Below are 17,318 nucleotides of genomic sequence, written 5' to 3' on the forward strand. Positions count from 1 at the left end.
TGAAAATGTTTAATTCTTGTCGGGATGGAAACAATGTAACCCTTTATTAATTTGTGTTCATCAGCGACTTGTACTTACAGGAACAGGACATTTTTTTCAGAAATTCGGGAGACAACTTAAAACGGAGCATTTGGATAATCCTCCTGTGTACCTTGTCCACAGCTGGGTGGCATGTTCTCTTCTGCATGGCCTTCTTTTTCCTAAGATTATTGATATTCAAAATATTAATGTACTCATATTAATTACGGAAAAAAGACACGCAGCTGAATATTCTTAATCGAGGAAACGGGTAAAGTGGAGTGGAGTGGTGTGGGGGTTGGGGTAGGTGTAGGGGTCTCACCTTAAAAAGATATTCGAAGCTGGTTTCTCCAACAATGCCCAAAGTGAAGCCGTCGTGAACAGCTTGCGGTAAATCAGTCAGGTCGTCGATGGGTTTCTCAAAAGCGGGAGTTACCAACACGGCCGTTAACGTTCCCGAATATAGGACTGCAATCGAATGTATGAACAGATTTATTTCTGGTTTTTATGTGGATCAGTTTGCTGAAAATTAAGACTATGAAAGGAAAAGGTGTTATACGAAAGAACGTATTATTTTGCTGCTTAAATCACCACTCACTGCGCCTCCCCCCAAACACTGTTCACTATTTCACCCTCATTTCTTTTTTCTCATTTAAAGGCACCGTCTCACATCATACTGGAACTACAGTATATGTAAGCAAGTAAAGGACCATTTTACCCAAGGATTTAAAAATGTCAATACTGTGGAAGTTTCCAAGGCTACGACCACTGAAAAATAGAATAGGAAGTTTTGGGACATTCGTGCTATTAGGCAAGAACAACAGAGTATGACAGAAGTGTCTCATGGCATTCCTTAAAAACTCTGTAACTGACTCACTTCAGAAAGAGAAAAGCATGATCTGACAAAATTCACTGCTTTCTGTTTATCCGTTCCTTAACGTAAGAAAGCCAGCAACAACTGTTAATAATTCCATATTAATTCTGGGAGTGCAGCAGATCCCCTAACGCAGCTGGAAATTCTAAGCAGAAAGATGAAGGAAAGCTGGACATCATCATTTATTCATATACCCTCTCCCACCTATTATGTTGCTAAAACGATAAATTACTCTTTATTCCATTTTTCCCCCTAGGGTTCCACTCCTCAAAGGTGCGCTGCGAGACCCGCAAACTCAACTCATAATATATACATAATAATGCAGACAGATTTGTTTATGCAGCTTACTCCATATTAACTGTTTAATCCGCACAGTCATAGGACTCTGAAAAAGGAAAGTTTTTACATATTCTTCAACGACTTCATATTTTCGGTCCTCTGATACCAAGTGAGAGTTTATTATACAGTCTTGAAGCGGGAAATTTAAAGTCTTGAAGCATACATTCTAATTGCATCTTGCCTCGATTAACTTGAGGCCATCTGTTGCTATTCTGGTGTTTATTCATCCGTTGGCTGTATAATAAGCAGCAAGTCATTCAAACATTTCGGGCTCCCAGTCTTGATAGTTTGGAGTGTCATAACGCATTTTTAAGCATTATTCTAACTTTGATACGGAGCCAGTTCAACTCAAACAATACAGGAGTAATCCTGCCCTCGGGCACACCACCACTTCATTAATCTTGCTGCTCTATTTAGTATATTTTGCAGCTTCCTAAGTTGCAACTTCGGGAGATCATGACAGGCTGAGTTGCAATAGTCCACTAATTATGAATCACAATCATATATCTTTCTATATAGTTTTTCATTTACTAATTTATTTGTTTTTGCTTGCTTATTGTCTTATACCCGTCATAAAAATTTTATACAATTTAGCTGTAACAAAAACAAAATATTTCTGAACAAAAACATTATTTCTAAGATGACGGCTTGTAACTCTTAAACCATTTTATATTTGACCACTAAGAGGTAAATGATAGTCTGCTAGTACACCAAGTCACATAATCTGTCAGCGATCGGAACTCCATTACTGAAAAAATTTAAGAAAGGGAAACCACTTCATTCACGGTCCAAAAGATACAGTGCTAGACTGGCTCGCATTGCAGAGTTTGAAGCAAAGATAAACCCATCAAGACCGACACGAGAGCCTGCATCCCATCCCGACAATCGATATTTTTTCAAGAAACACGGACGAAAGCAACCAAACAACCCGTGAAAGCAGGAAGAGTTCCTCGTAAGGAGACAGTAAACCGCAAGCCCACGCCCACACAAATCCTCCTCACCACACCCCAAACCCCACCCTCTTACCTCCGACCTCAAAACCACCTTCCAAATTGGCTCGCCTTGCTCCTGTATCCCTTTCCTATCCTGAATCTGGCAAGGAAAAAGTGGATGAAATTGTAGTTTCTTCTGGAATTTAAGCTTTTCCTGTGGCAATTTTGATTAATGTCAGGAGTGAAGTAAATATAACTTTTCAAGAGGCAAAAACTACATCTACGATTTTCTCACCAATGCAGCATGCTTATTGCCGCTTCTAACTTCGGCAATCGTTTATCACTTTGACCGTTGCTCTGTTTCTCTTACGAATTATGTCCTTTTTCTGTTCGGCCATTAACGTCTAACGCCCGAAGTTTTGTATTATCGATTTGTCTTCCACTTAGGCTGTTACTACTTTTGGCTCCATACTGAAGGGGGATAAACAACGAAAAAATAATTATCACAATCTGCAGTCCTCCTTAAAGAGGCAAACATGGGCCAAGAGCCATTAAATATACTGACAGCACACAGTTCTCCACGAGAGACATACACAAAAACACGTCATCCCTTCAGTCGAGGCGAAAGAGACACCCTCTTCCTATTTCTATATCGATCCTTAACCACAAGAGGTCGATGCTTTATAGCTGCTGTATATGCCGCGAGTAAATGAAACACGGTATGAAACCTCCGTAGAATTTAAAAGCTCAGCTTTTTCTCGTACAATAACTTTTTCAATTTTCCCAACCGGCCATCTGCGACTTGCTGTCTCTCTTATTTTCCTACCAACGGGCACCTGGGGGTTTAACGGGGTTCCATTTCTACCTGTTGATCTTTTCATTTCACCTGACCACTTCTTATGCTTCCATACCATTAGTGTACCTCATTTTTATTCATGACCATTTCATCACTTCCAAATCATCGAACGGATCTTACGGGCTGATCTGTGAGCATGAGCTCGTGCTGGCTCAATTCCAGCTCAGTCTCAAACAACAACAATAAAAATAAATCTGAGTTCTGTAGTCATACCTGTGAGACAGCTACAAAACAATAGAAATTTTTATTTACTATCAGTCATCAATGCAAAATAGTGAAGCCCCAATCGGAAGCCAAGGTTTGCACCAGCGTAGTCTACAAATTCAATTTCAAAGGAGGAAAAGCAACTCTCCAACGAAACGACGTCGAATTAACCAGAAAATCCGTAAAAGGGAAGCAAGCTCTCCTAGATCTAAGGGCGCAACAACCAGTCATTTTACTTGTGACCACAACATTCAAACGTCGATACAACAATTGTTAAATAACAGGAATAATTTACAAGGAAAAATATTACAAAAAAAATACATAACACAGAGTGTAGTGTTTATAGGGGCCTGTAGACCATTACTGAATAACAAACAACGTAACATCGTTTTCCCGTCGAGAACATGAGTAACGTAACTGAAGTAAGTCTGACCTCAACCCGATGTTAGAGAACTATTTAAGGACCATGTTTCTCAATATTTTTCAGTAAATGCGGCTGAAAATGTAACCCTGTGTGTGTGTGTGTCGGTTTAAACGTACTTACCGAGTATGTTTAAACAGAAGAGATACCAGAAGAAGTAGGTAAATTTGTGCGACCAGTAACGAGAATCGATCAGGTTGTTCTGGGCGACCAGACTCCGAAACATGTTGAAGGTGAACGTTTCTAGGTTGCCCTCCACGTCTGTCCTTTGTAGGTATTTCTTCATGAACCAGTTTTCGAACGTCAACAGTGGGCCGATGATAAGGGTACAAAGGACTATGCAAATCCAGACCTGATCCAGATAAAAAAAGTTAATATGCAGGTGCAGACCTGATCTCAATAAACTGTCATATGTAGGTTATAAACAGATCCAGACCTGATCCAGATTACTGGATAAGATCATATGCACATCCCGACCTCATCCAGGTAAGTACTTGACAGATCCGGCCCAATCCCGACTGAATTACAAGGTCACGTGCAGAGCCAGACCTGATCTAGTTTACGTAAGATCAGATGAAAGGTCATATGCCAATCTATGCCGAATATAGATTTCATAGTAAACACTTATTCCCCTAATGAATTAAATGTTGCGACAAAAAACAAAATTTAAATCAAATACTATATCTTGATAAATTTACTGCAAAAAATCCGCAACTAAGTAAAAAACAAGCTCGAATAAATTAGTCAGAATAAAGAAAACAGTAAACAAAAATAACAATTACTCTTAAACAAGAATTATTCAAAATCTACTACTACTGTAGGTGAAAACTATAAAGAAGGTTTTGTTAACGACTACAACTAGAAATGTTTCAATGCGACACATTTCGATTAAGTTCTTCCACGTCATTGTTTTATGTATACAATTCCAGGCAGGAAAGTTTAACTACATTATATTGCTATACTTATTTAGAACTGCTAGAGTCAGTATTTTATATTACGGGATTTAAATTTAAATCTTAACGAGGACTAGAGTAATATAATTTCAAAAATTGAAAAAATAATGCATTTAGAGTGTTTTGGATTTTTATTTCCTGCTCGAACAGAAAATAAAACTATAAATTGATAAGAATATAAACATTTTTTCGACATAAATACGAAGTTCTAGTTTCTGGAGGATATTGCTTCATGTTTGTCCGACACGGTAAAATAAAACTCAATAAAAACGAAAACCGTAAAGATAATATTTAACATTAAAAAAAAGTACATAAAAACAGAAAGGCTCGCAGGCATTTCCTTCTCACAGTGAAATTTTCGTCTGTATTCAATGTTATCCATAATATGAAATATGATGTTTTAGCAAACGCATCATCAAAGGTTGTTATCCAAAGTTCAGATTTACCTTATAGTCAAACGGAGAGAAAGCAGCAAAAGCCCTGTTTTTCTCTGCCGGGGATCGGGAGATGATGGTCAGAGACTCCAGGTAATAAGGCATCGTGAAGTCAATCACGCTTTCTCGGATACCTAATAATAATAATAATAATAATAATAATAATAATAATAATAATAATAATAATAATAATAATAATAATAATAATAATAATCCAAATTAAAATTTCCCATGAGAAATGTTCATTTGACGTGTGCTTATTGGGCATGAATCATTACATGACCTGAGGTAACTTTTGCTTTGAAGTCAAAGAAAAACTTCTGAACACGAGTCAAGATAAAATTCAGCTGAAAATGGAGCATGTCTTCAGTAGCAAACGGATAACAAAAAAATAATTCTTGAAAGTCGTTCTACTGCTCCAGCCTTTTCGCAAAATCAAGTGACTGAGACTTCCAAAAATCTTAGTGAGTCACCCGACAACGGCGATGAGTCACAATGGGGCCAAAAAAGTTAATAGACCAAATATATATCAAAGACTACATACCAAGCAAGTAGTGATTACAGTCAACTTGAAGGTCATAGGTTAAGAACGCAAAGAAGGTTGAATGTGGTGGTAACGTCCCGTCCCTTCCATGTGAAATACTGAAAGAGGTCACAATGACACACCTCAGCGGTCTGGTGCAGACAGCAAAGGTTCGCACTGGGACTCAAGAAGCCAGCGTTGTAAACAAAGTAAAGGACATATAGTGAAAAGGTCCCTATAAACAAGACGGTCACTTTGCACTCGGTATTTGTGTTCACTCACCAGTGATAGTGATTTCGCAGATGGCGAAGTGAGCGTTTCTTCTGGCGACTTCCCCGATCATCCCAGTGATTGTTCCGTCTGGGAGAGGGCCGCCCCATTTACCGTCTGCTGGCTTTATGACTCTGTACCTACTCAAAATAAGAAATCTATTTACTTACTCGACATTTCTTAAATGATATATTTGTATAATTCCATTAATAGTAAACACACACACACACACACACACACACACACATATATATATATATATATATATATATATATATATATATATATATATATATATATATATATATATATATATATATATATATATATATATATATATATATATATATATATTGAAGATTCTCATGTTTGTTCAGGGTCATCCGAGTTCCGTTCCCATGCAATTGTGCAACTTCTCTTTTTCCACTACAATTTGTTTTCAACTGAGTGCAAAGTTGGTCGAAAAAGTATTAAAAGATTCCGGAAGAAGTATTAAATGGCACTCTACACTATTAAGAGACTAGAGAAGAAAGTTATAAAGCAATGAACGTTACTAGAAAATGGACATATAATAAATATAAAATTAAATAAAAAATAACAGTACTCCCAAACATTGGGTTTTAATTCTGATCAAGAGCACGATTCATCGCGGTGATTAAGCTTCTAAAAACAGTAATTGAGGCCTTTCTTCAAAATCAAAGGATGAAGCTATCAAGAGTAATTTAAAGGGAGGAATCATTTAGTTTACGAACAAAAGGTGGCGTGACTTGGAAGAGTAACGCTTAAGATCATTCTGCTGTTACTTTTGCTCCTGTCGTTGGTGGAGGCAAAGTTGCTTCTTCAAGGCTACCCAATTTAATTATTCAAATTTCAACTTTAAAAGAAAAAAAAATGGTGCGTTATTCATACCATTCAGTGTGATTTTAAGCTCTGCAGCGGAGACCACGAACAATTAAAACAGAGAGAGAGAGAGAGAGAGAGAGAGAGAGACTCACGTAAAATTCAAAACCGATCCAAGAGCTCTTATCACGCTGACGTCAATTCCCGAACTGGCAACGTAGGTCCCGTTGTCGAATTCCCTCATTTCAACAAACGGGCTATCGTTATTGGCCGACACTGTCAGTTTTCGACCTCCGAAGTCCGAATACACGTCATCTAGTTCACGAAAGATTTCGCCGGTCCAAGTTTCCAGCCTTGGTGACAAAAGTTTCCAAGTCTCGCCCTCAAGCAAACTGTTTTGGATGAAGGTGAAATGTCTTAACCCTCTTCCTCTCTGCCGCAGATCTTCACCATATATGAACATAAATGCAGTCGCTTAAAATGCAGGGTACAAAGCTCTTTCTCTGTTAATAAAGAAACTGGTCACTGTTGCATAGAGAGACTATTATTTCATTCGTGACTTCATATCTTCTTTACAAAGGTCTTCAAAGGAAAATCTTGATTAACGTAAATACGTATGAGAAATAAAACCTTGTTTTTCCTAATTCCTCCTTCGTAACTTTACCTAGTCTGTCCATTTTTGTCTATGTACGAAGTGAATAGTTTGAAGGTGTTTTCTTTGTGATGTACAATTATTACGAGAACCTGAAAATAAAAACAAAAAGTTATAATCTTTATCAAGATTTAAGATGTGATCAATTTGAGTTGTTTTTCCAGAGATATACACAAGTATGGGTGAATAATCGACTCACAGCCGATCCTTCTCGGATTAATTTCCGAAGGACTTCTGCAGTTTCCTCCTCTCTTACGAAGATGATCCACCAGTTCCATGCACTCTCTAGATTCTTCGATGATATCTGTGGATATTTAGTATTCTTCAGATATCATAGATTTGAAGTAGAGGTAAAGATGAGGTGTGGTTACTTTGAAAAATATGAAAGATGAGCAAGAACCACATCCAAAACCGTCAGGAAAACAAGAGTTTAATTAACCTACCGTCCTAACAACGTCCTGCACCTACGGTACAATGTTTTTCCACAGTCGGGGAAGAATAAGCCACACTGCTATACTGATTTTTTGTCGGAAAATAACAAAACCAGGTCAAAATGACTTATGCTCTAAGGTATTTACTGTATTTTGAGAAACAATTATAGTGACTGATAAAACGTCGATCATTTCACTAATGCATCATCATTAAAATTTGAAAAATGTTATAATCTAAATCGTCCACAAAAATATGCCGAAAATCTGCGAATTATTTAAGAGCTCTGTCAAATCACCATGACATAATGGTCTTAGGTCATTACCGAGCAGGATTCGCACCGTGACTAAATTAGCTTAATTTCGAATCCTTAGTTATTTCAAAACCTCACTGTAACCCTCTGCGGCCATACTTACTAGCTTGAAAATCTTCCGCAACATTTTCACGGGAGCAAAGGACAAGAATGTGACGTCTTCCAGTATTGGTACCAGTTAATGGCGTTGAGACCACATCCACGAAATATTTCAGGTCGGGCGTGTACTCGATGACTGTGCATTCCGTCCAACTTTTCGAATAGAACTGAAGCACGCTGTCCAAACCTAAAATTATATACGAAGAACTATCGCTCTTTTATAGTACATGATCCAAGTTTCCCACATGTATTTGACACTGATTGTTTATACGGGTGGTAAATGATAAGAGCTCGGCTTAAGGGCAAGCCACACTGCCTAATAAAATATCAGACGTTCCTGGGCTTGCAACAAACCTAGCAGTCAAGTGCTAACAGCAATGATCACAGACATAACTGATGCCAACATCTTAAGTTTCCCAGACCAGACCGGTAGCTTTTCGGGTCTCAATGCTTGTTGCAACAGAATCCTAAGAACTGTTTAAGTTTCTGTGATGTGCGTTTTATTTTACAAGGTAAGATTGTTAACGATAGGATCAATTCTCTTCCATGACTTGGGCCAGGGCGACTGTAGCATGGCTCATTACATGAAATTAGTAATATGATCTATCTCTTATTTCATACACACATACACAACCAAGGCAGCATCTGTGTTCGTAACTTATCAGTAATACTTTTTAGATTCACCCTCGTAAAATTTTACACTACGCATTGCACAGAAAACATTCAGTGTATGGTATGCCATGAATTAAAACGACATATAATACCAGATATGTGTAAGGATAACAATCCTGTTTAAGCGCATTGTTTCTACTCCACGATTCGCATCACATACCTGATAAATTTCCACCGACATAGTTCGTGACTGTAGTATATGCTGATCAAACAATTTCATTAATAAAACCATAAGTGATTTTTAACTTACTTCTCCACAGGAAAGTTCAGAAAAATTAAAGGGGCAAACATGATTTTTTTTTATGGCTGAGTTTTTGTCCTTTGCAAATGTGCTTTTCTGTTCTCCGTTGAGTACCAAGAATGTCTTGCTTAAAAAGGATAGAAAATCCTGAAGCCCGTTTTGTTAATGTCTTTTACGTCAGTATATTAAATATCACTTAATAACTAATCTAAATGTCAAATACACTATGTGACAAGCGGTTCGGATTTCTATAGTGGACAAACAAATATACAAATATTCACTTTTATATATATAGATTATATTTATATTCAATATAAAATATATCCTGAAGAAATAAACAGAAAATATACTAATTACTAAACATGAATATACTACCCCGTTAAAATTTTGCTGCTTGCATTCAAAGGTATAGAAGAAAAATAATTTTTTTTTATCAAGCACCAATCATTCTCGGTAATTTTACCAACGGACACTAAATCAATTCGAATGAGTTACAGCAGAATTATGATACGCACGATTGCTGACGAATGATAACTCAAGAGGATTTTTATAAAATTTTTTAAACTTAAATACCTACCATCACGACTACTGCTGCTGCAACTGAGGGATCTTCTAATCACAAATGAATAACTTCAGTCACTGTTTTTCTAAGACCCACTGTGGCAAAAGGCGACACTGATAAACATCATCATCATCACGCACCTTTGTAATTGCTGTCGAAGAGCAGATAGAGTTGATGGGGAGGAGATTTAGAGGCAAGGAAGGTCAGGAACTGTGGCATCGCGTCCGGAATGACGATCTTCCCTGATTTTTCCACAGACTCAGCCACAAAATTCCTTCGGAAAAGTGACGTCGCTGAAGGTGCTAAGCTTCTTTCGAATCTGCTTAAACAAATTGGTTTCGCTTAGAAAGACTCTTTGTCTTGTTAAAAATCATAATGTGTTAAGAACGGATGGGAAACGATAGAGGATGATCTGTTTTTTTTTTTCTTCTTTATAATCACATAAGCAGTCTATATATATATATATATATATATATATATATATATATATATATATATATATATATATATATATATATATATATATATATATATATATATATATATATATATATATATATAATAAAATAATAAAAACCGTGCGGATCTTGTTTGTCCTCCCCTGGGTAACAGTAGGGGAGACATGACAGTCACCCTCCCCTGCAAACAAGTTTGTCCGTCCCGGGTGGGGGTGGGGTAGGTAGGGAATGGAAGGTAAAGGAGACATCCACCCTCCTGCAAACCTGTTTGTCCACCCTGGGTGGGGGCGGGGTAGGTAGGGGATCAGGAGTGTGGGGAGAGAGCAGCGCCCGAGTTCAGCACGCACCAACAAGCTCATATAAATATATATATATATATATATATATATATATATATATATATATATATATATATATATATATATATATATATATATATATATATACATATAATATATATATATACATATATATATATATATATATATATATATAAATATTTTTGATTATTTACAATATATATATACACATACATATACATATATAAATACATTTTGATTTTTCAATATAAGTTATATCACAACAACTACATATATACATTATATATATAAATACATACATATATATATATATATATATATATATATATATATATATATATATATATATATATATATATATATATATATATATATATAGTCATGACGTGTTCCAAGTGCATCTAATCACAGAATTCAAAAATTTACCTCACTTCAGCCAGATACCTGAACTCTCATAACAATAAAAATTATGACTGAGTACCCTAAAGGTAACAGTGATCTCTTAAAAAGCTTATTAATCACGTGAAAAATCAAACTAAGTTTATCAAAACAAGTGTGAGGTATCAACAATTAAACAAGAAATATACTAGAGCAAAAGGGCATCACTCCATCAATCAACTTTAACTGTTTCCCTGGTCTTAATTCACTTCAGCAAAACTAAAGGAACAAAACATGTTTATCACTTTGCCTTATGCATACAATTAATCCTATTCACTGGTGGTCAATAAGTTAAATACTGTTTTTAAAAATTTCAAATACAAAAATTAATTTTTAAATTCAAAATTTATACCTAGAATTCACAATCTGAAAAAATTTACTATTACTTGTAAACAACACAAAATTTAACTAATCCTTGAGTTAAATTATTAAACAAAACATTAAATCACAAAAAATTTTATTTATCAAGAAATCAAATTAATCAAGTAAAATTTAAACTATTAAGAATTACTCAAGATTTAAAAAGAAAATCTTAGTAAATGAGAATTAAACCCAGTATGTAATGTTAAATTATTAAGAAATACTTATATTGCTAAGTAAATAAATGTTAAATCACCACTATACAAAATGTGAAAAATCAAGGGATTGCAAACACAAGAACACACAAAAATACATAAAAGATTTACAAAACAATTTCACTAAGGCAAAGATCTCTTAATATACCTTATTATACCATGGTAATAACAGGTATAATTCACTTTACCTTACACAAGCTTGTGAAAACTTTTGCAAAATCACCTGAAATGCAGCTGCTTGAGATTCACAAAGCACACTTCTGATAGGCGCTGTTACCAATACACACTTTTACTACATTCAGATCTCAAAAGCTAAAAATAATATCAATGACTACACAAATATATATATATATATATATATATATATATATATATATATATATATATAATATATATATATATATATATATATATATATATATATATATATATATATATATATTTATATATATATATATATAAATATATATATATATATATATATTATATATATATATATATATATATATATATATATACATATATATATATATATATATATATATATATATATATATAGTATATTTATATATGTATATATATGATGTATATATCACAAATATCAAGACAAAAACTGTTTATAATATCCAATTCACCATACCTCGGGAATAACTTACACCCAAGGGGAATTATAATTGACAGTGCTTGTCACTGGCAGGATTCAAACCGTTGCCTGGTTTAGAAACAACCATAGACAGTGACTCTGACCACCCAGCTACCAAGTGAGGTTTAAGATATCGACTCTGCTGTACATATGCCTGTCAAATTCCGGTTCTGTGCTTAGAATCGACATTGACCTGTTTGTAACACTTGGCTAATCATGAATTTTTTGTCACTAACCCACCTTACATTTTTTACACTCACAAATATGAGGCCAAATATATCGTTTAATACCCATTTTACTATAACTTGGGAATAACTGACAACTAAGAGGAATTATAACTGATAAGTGCTTCGTCACTGGCAGAACTGGAACTGTTGCATGGTTTAGATACAAAGGTAGACAATGACTAACCATTCAACTATCAAGTGAAGGAGAACTCTGCAATAAATAAGCCTTTCGACCTCAGGTCGATTTCATAGCTGGGTGGTCAAAGTCACTGTCTCTGGTTGTTTCTGAACCATGCAACGGTTTGAATTGTGGTGGATGACAGTCCTTATCAACTGTTCTGCAATCAAGGACAGCTATGAAGGCCTAGTAATGGTAAATAATGCAATCAAACATTTGAACAGACAATGCATTTCCTTGACAAACCGTATACTTAGGAAATAATAATCCTGTCGTACCTTCTTTGGTCCATCAAGGTGGATGCTTCCCTTACATCCTCTGCCATCACTTGAACGTCAGATGCTTCTATTCCTGGAATGGCCGTCGCTCTTCTAACCATAATTCCTAAGGAAGATAATAAACCGGAAGCTTAAATAAAGATTACAGGCTAAGGGATTATTTGCGATTTAAATGGGCACCTTGTCTTAAAATTGTCGGTGGAATATGCCATCTATCATAGAAAATCGTTCCTTTTAACGAACGTCAAACTGGCACACCCATAGAATATATTCACACCCATAGAATATATATATATATATATATATATATATATATATATATATATATATATATATAATATATATATATATATATATATATATATATAGTATATTATATATACATATTGTTATGTTAATATACATATATATATATATATATATATATATATATATATATATATATATACATATGTTTTATATATATATATAATATATATATAATATGTATATATATATATATATATATATATAATGTGTGTTATACATGGGTTTAGAGGTGTGTGTGCGCATTACCTACCAATAATACTAAAAAAGCCTTCATCGATACCTGGATGTTTGTTGTATGAACAAGATCAATGTCTATGTGAGAGATCGAAATGTCAGAGATGGTTTCCTATCGAAGCCATTTTCATACAGACTCAACTGATTCAAAATTTCTATTATGGAAGGAAAATTGCGACTCGTCTGATGTCCCCAATGATTTACTGATCAAAACAATACCAGCGTTTCCCACGCGTGCCACATCTGACGTCATTCGTGACAACGTATGACATTTGCAGGAATTTTGTGTTGAGGATATTCCCAGGGAGGCGTCTGCTTCGTCTTTGAGTGTAAGATGTGCTGCCATAAATAGATAATAAAAAGTCCAAGAGGTTACGGAGCAGAATTCTCACTCAATTTATCGGTACTGGAAGTTATCCTTTTTATTTCTAAGCCCTGACGTTTAGAATAGAACAGAACAGAATACAGAGTTTATGCTAAAGGCCAAGCGCTGGGACCCAGGAGGTCATTCAGCGTTGAAAGGGAAATTGTTAGAAGGTTTGAAAGGTGTAACAGGAAGAAAACCTCGCAGTTGCACTATGGAGTAATTGTTAGGAGAGGGTGGAAAAGTCAGATAGAAGAAAGAGAACATGAACGGAGGTACAGTAAAATGAATGAAAGAGGTTGCAGCTAGGGCCCGAGGGGACGCTGCAAAGACCCTTAAGTAATGCCTACAGTGCACCACATGCGGTGCACTGACAGTACTACCCACCTACGGGGCCGATGTTTTGAGGTCATATTCATCTTCCTATTTTCTCTGTGATTCCTTTCACTGTAAGACTAACAGATTTCCCGACAGCGTTGGGGATGTTTATGCTCTTTAGTGTAAAAGAAGCTGCACTGAGACTTTAATGCGCCACAGTTCTTATTCTTGGCGTTTTTGTGTTATTTCTACCTTGTTACTTGCATAATTAGCTTTTCTCCAAGACCATTATCTTGAAAACTGTATATTTTTTCACATATGAGCATTCTATATTGTGGAAGTTTGCTCAGCTTCCTAATAGCCTTCTTATAAATGCGTCTTTTGATTACTACTACTACTACTACTACTACTACTACTACTACTACTACTAATAATAATAATAATAATAATAATAATACCCTAACTTGAAGAGAATATAATAAACAAAATTAGCTTTCGCAAATGAAATAGTAGTTTCCAGGTCTATCGAACTCAAAGTGGATTCAGGGTAGAGCTGCAATTCTATTAGTTCAAATCAGACGTGAGCAAGCAAGATGCAACAGAATGAATTTTTTTTCAATCCGACCGTAAGGTACATGATACAAGAAAATGTACTAACAACTATATGGTTACGCAGTCGTTCAGTATCGTTCATTGTAAGTTGGCTTGCGGATCAAAACAAGTGTCAGAATCTAAATTTAATATTTTCTTTGGAAGCCTATGAGAATCAACCTCGATTTTAAGTTCTCAGCTAATGACCCACCCATCTCATAATGGGAACGGCTGTTCGTTTAATTTTCTTTGATATAAGAAGACTGAAAATTCTCTATGTTGAACGAATTTCTCTCTTGATTGCAAAGAAAAGATCGTGAAATTTTAAATAAAGATCTCCATAATTTTTATTTGTAGCTATTTAGTTGGCACTGAGCCTGTATACAGTATACATCTTAAATGAATAAAAAAAAGTCCAGTACTGGCTGTCCTCAATTATGTCCTGTCTGTGGGAAGGGAAACAAAATGAAACGGGAAAGAGCAACGCATTGCCTCGAAGTTAGTGCTAGACTGGTAATCGCCGTGAACAAGAAAATCGCCTCATATTCATTATATTTCAAAAGATCATCCAGCAAGCCTAGCCCTATATCAAGAATGGAAGAATTGACTGAAGGTGCATAAATCCACTATCCTTGAATATGAAACTAAGACCTCAAGTAATCTATAAAATCAGTTTTCACATTCCTATTATCCCTCTTCTCATATCTCGTTCCTATCCTTTTTTTTTTAACTTGCCCATTAATTGGCAACTGATTGTAATCTGTTCAAAACAAGGTTCTATTCTGTTCAAGCTGAACAAAGGATTTGAATGTATCATAATTCCAAAATCCACTTACACACACATACACACACACACACACACACACACAGAGAGAGAGAGAGAGAGAGAGAGAGAGAGAGAGAGAGAGAGAGAGAGAGAGAGAGAGAATCTCGTTTTTCTTATATACATATCTGTCAACAGAGTTACCTGGGAACTAAATCCAAACCAGGGTCTACACCTTGATCCAAACAGTCGTAATCCGCTGTCACTTACCGGAACACAAAACGAAAACTAGAGATGCCGCTGTCGTCATCCCCTGGTTCCTGAAAAAAAGGGGGGGGGGGTTATTAGAGTCTAGTTAAGGGATTCAATTGACGCGATTTCTTGTTCTGTCTAGATGTACATGTAAGATACAGCCATATTTCATTTGTTCTTAGTATTGTCTTTTCATGAACGTATTTGTACTATGCTGCAAAATACCTCTGTACATAAATACCCTCGTAAATCAACTGAAAAAGTACAATATATGATAAAAGAGTATGGCATTTTTCATTTTATAACTGACAAGAAAATACATAAAACTTAATTCTGAAGCATAATGCAAGACGAGACATATCTACCCAGAAATCATATAAATCATTGCAAGAATGAGACTTTAATTCCACGTCTCTGTTGTTTACTTATCCTTGGGATCTCAATACTTTATTTTATTGTTCAAATTTCCCTTGACAAAAGCCCTGAGCCCTTATAGTGGGGCTTAGAGTGAAGGGTTACTGGCATTTGTAATTAATAAAATCATATGCTAAAGAAACGACGGGAATTTGAACAATATATTAAAGTATTGTTCAAATTCCCCCTATTTCCTACATGTTTAATCTTATTAATACAGACACCACTAACCTATGACTAAGCCGTGCTATAAGGACTCCTGGTTTTTGCCATTTGTCTAAAGCACTTTACGGTACTGTGATTTCTTTGTCAACAGCATTATGATCATAAAACATAACATCGTTTTTTAAAGTAATATAAACTTTTTTTCGCCGATTCCGCAGACCTGTCAAACTCTTATGGAGTTTTGCCCTTTCTGAGCCAAAGTCGAGGGTCGAGATCCCTTGCAGAGGCAAGTCCCAAGCACCGTATCAGTTTTCCTGGACAAAACATCTTTAGATCCTAAATATTTCTTCACTCTGAACGTAGATCTTTCTTACTTTCATACATGCATGATACTAAAATGCTAAAGTAACTTACTTCGAAGCCGTCAGGAACGAAAACAGACAATGTCTTGCTCCACCCTGCGAGAACAACCTTGAGACGCTGCACCAGAAGAGGGTCTGTTGACATCAGATGACATTCTCGCCATTTTATATGGGGAGTCTCGGACGGAATGTGTGTCGCACGCCTTTGAAATTGAAGGAAAGGAATAAATGTAGTGCAATGCCATCTAGTGGGAGTATTCGTTAATATATTTTCTTGAAATCTGCTGACAAATGCGATGAATCATGAATATACTTTCACCAAAAACCCAGATATTTCGAGAGCAAATGTGGTGAAGGAGAATGCTACTTTATTATGTATAGTATACAAATGGGAACAAGATCATAAATTATATCAAAGCAAATGAGAAACTGGACTGCTGGGCCAGCTATCCGTGCACTATGCAAGAATATAAAAAAAAAATAACTGATCAGTTATCTTGAATTTTAAAGAAAAGTCTGTTACAGTAGTTCTTTTGATATTCATAACGTTCCTCTTACCGAATAGTGACTCCGAAGAAAAAACTACGCTAATCTTAGTTAATTATCATATTCAAATATCAATGGCTTCCGAGCCTCACTGCAGCCAACTTTCGCTAACACCAGACGTTGAGGGATGTTATTATTTCTGAGGAGAAAAGCCAAAACCACCAGTTTAACCCAGATCTGAGACTGGCATGAGGGAAGACACTCTTCCTTGACCATCCACAGAAAATGTGACCACCAAACCTTGGTAGTTT

The 17,318-nt window shown here is 35.5% G+C and overlaps 2 protein-coding genes across 2 annotated transcripts in view; both read right to left on the minus strand.

Annotated features, from left to right (window-relative positions):
* LOC136848068 (glutamate receptor ionotropic, delta-2-like) overlaps nucleotides 1-7,647 on the minus strand; it is a 55,629-nt gene extending 47,982 nt beyond the window's left edge. The window contains exons 1-7 of the mRNA XM_067120235.1: nucleotides 7,516-7,647; nucleotides 7,329-7,408; nucleotides 6,820-7,056; nucleotides 5,837-5,964; nucleotides 5,044-5,165; nucleotides 3,768-3,996; nucleotides 341-486 (exon numbers count right to left, since the gene is read on the minus strand). Coding sequence (XP_066976336.1) covers nucleotides 341-486; nucleotides 3,768-3,996; nucleotides 5,044-5,165; nucleotides 5,837-5,964; nucleotides 6,820-6,908 — 714 coding nt within the window. The 5' untranslated portion in view covers nucleotides 6,909-7,056; nucleotides 7,329-7,408; nucleotides 7,516-7,647. The remainder of the gene's footprint in view (nucleotides 1-340; nucleotides 487-3,767; nucleotides 3,997-5,043; nucleotides 5,166-5,836; nucleotides 5,965-6,819; nucleotides 7,057-7,328; nucleotides 7,409-7,515) is intronic.
* A 485-nt stretch (nucleotides 7,648-8,132) lies between these two features.
* On the minus strand, nucleotides 8,133-17,074 carry LOC136847939 (uncharacterized). Its single transcript, XM_067119958.1, has 5 exons — nucleotides 16,574-17,074; nucleotides 15,599-15,648; nucleotides 12,750-12,855; nucleotides 9,773-9,951; nucleotides 8,133-8,344 (listed from the first exon to the last, which is right to left on the minus strand). The coding sequence occupies exons 2-5, from the start codon at nucleotides 15,636-15,638 to the stop codon at nucleotides 8,133-8,135; spliced, it is 537 nt and encodes a 178-aa protein (XP_066976059.1). The 5' UTR covers nucleotides 15,639-15,648; nucleotides 16,574-17,074.
* Between the last annotated feature and the right edge of the window lie 244 nt (nucleotides 17,075-17,318).

This window comes from Macrobrachium rosenbergii, chromosome 18, assembly GCF_040412425.1.
Source record: "Macrobrachium rosenbergii isolate ZJJX-2024 chromosome 18, ASM4041242v1, whole genome shotgun sequence".
Lineage (NCBI taxonomy): Eukaryota > Metazoa > Arthropoda > Malacostraca > Decapoda > Palaemonidae > Macrobrachium > Macrobrachium rosenbergii.

What these genes read in the sequence shown, in the direction of transcription:
- LOC136847939 (XM_067119958.1), bottom strand. Translation starts at nt 15,638, where the DNA reads ATGACGACAGCGGCATCTCTAGTTTTCGTTTTGTGTTCCG. An exon ending in AGTTTTCGTTTTGTGTTCCG is followed by an intron (nt 12,856 to 15,598) that starts GTAAGTGACAGC and finishes TATCTTCCTTAG; the next exon opens with GAATTATGGTTAGAAGAGCG. An exon ending in ACCTTGATGGACCAAAGAAG is followed by an intron (nt 9,952 to 12,749) that starts GTACGACAGGAT and finishes TTGTTTAAGCAG; the next exon opens with ATTCGAAAGAAGCTTAGCAC.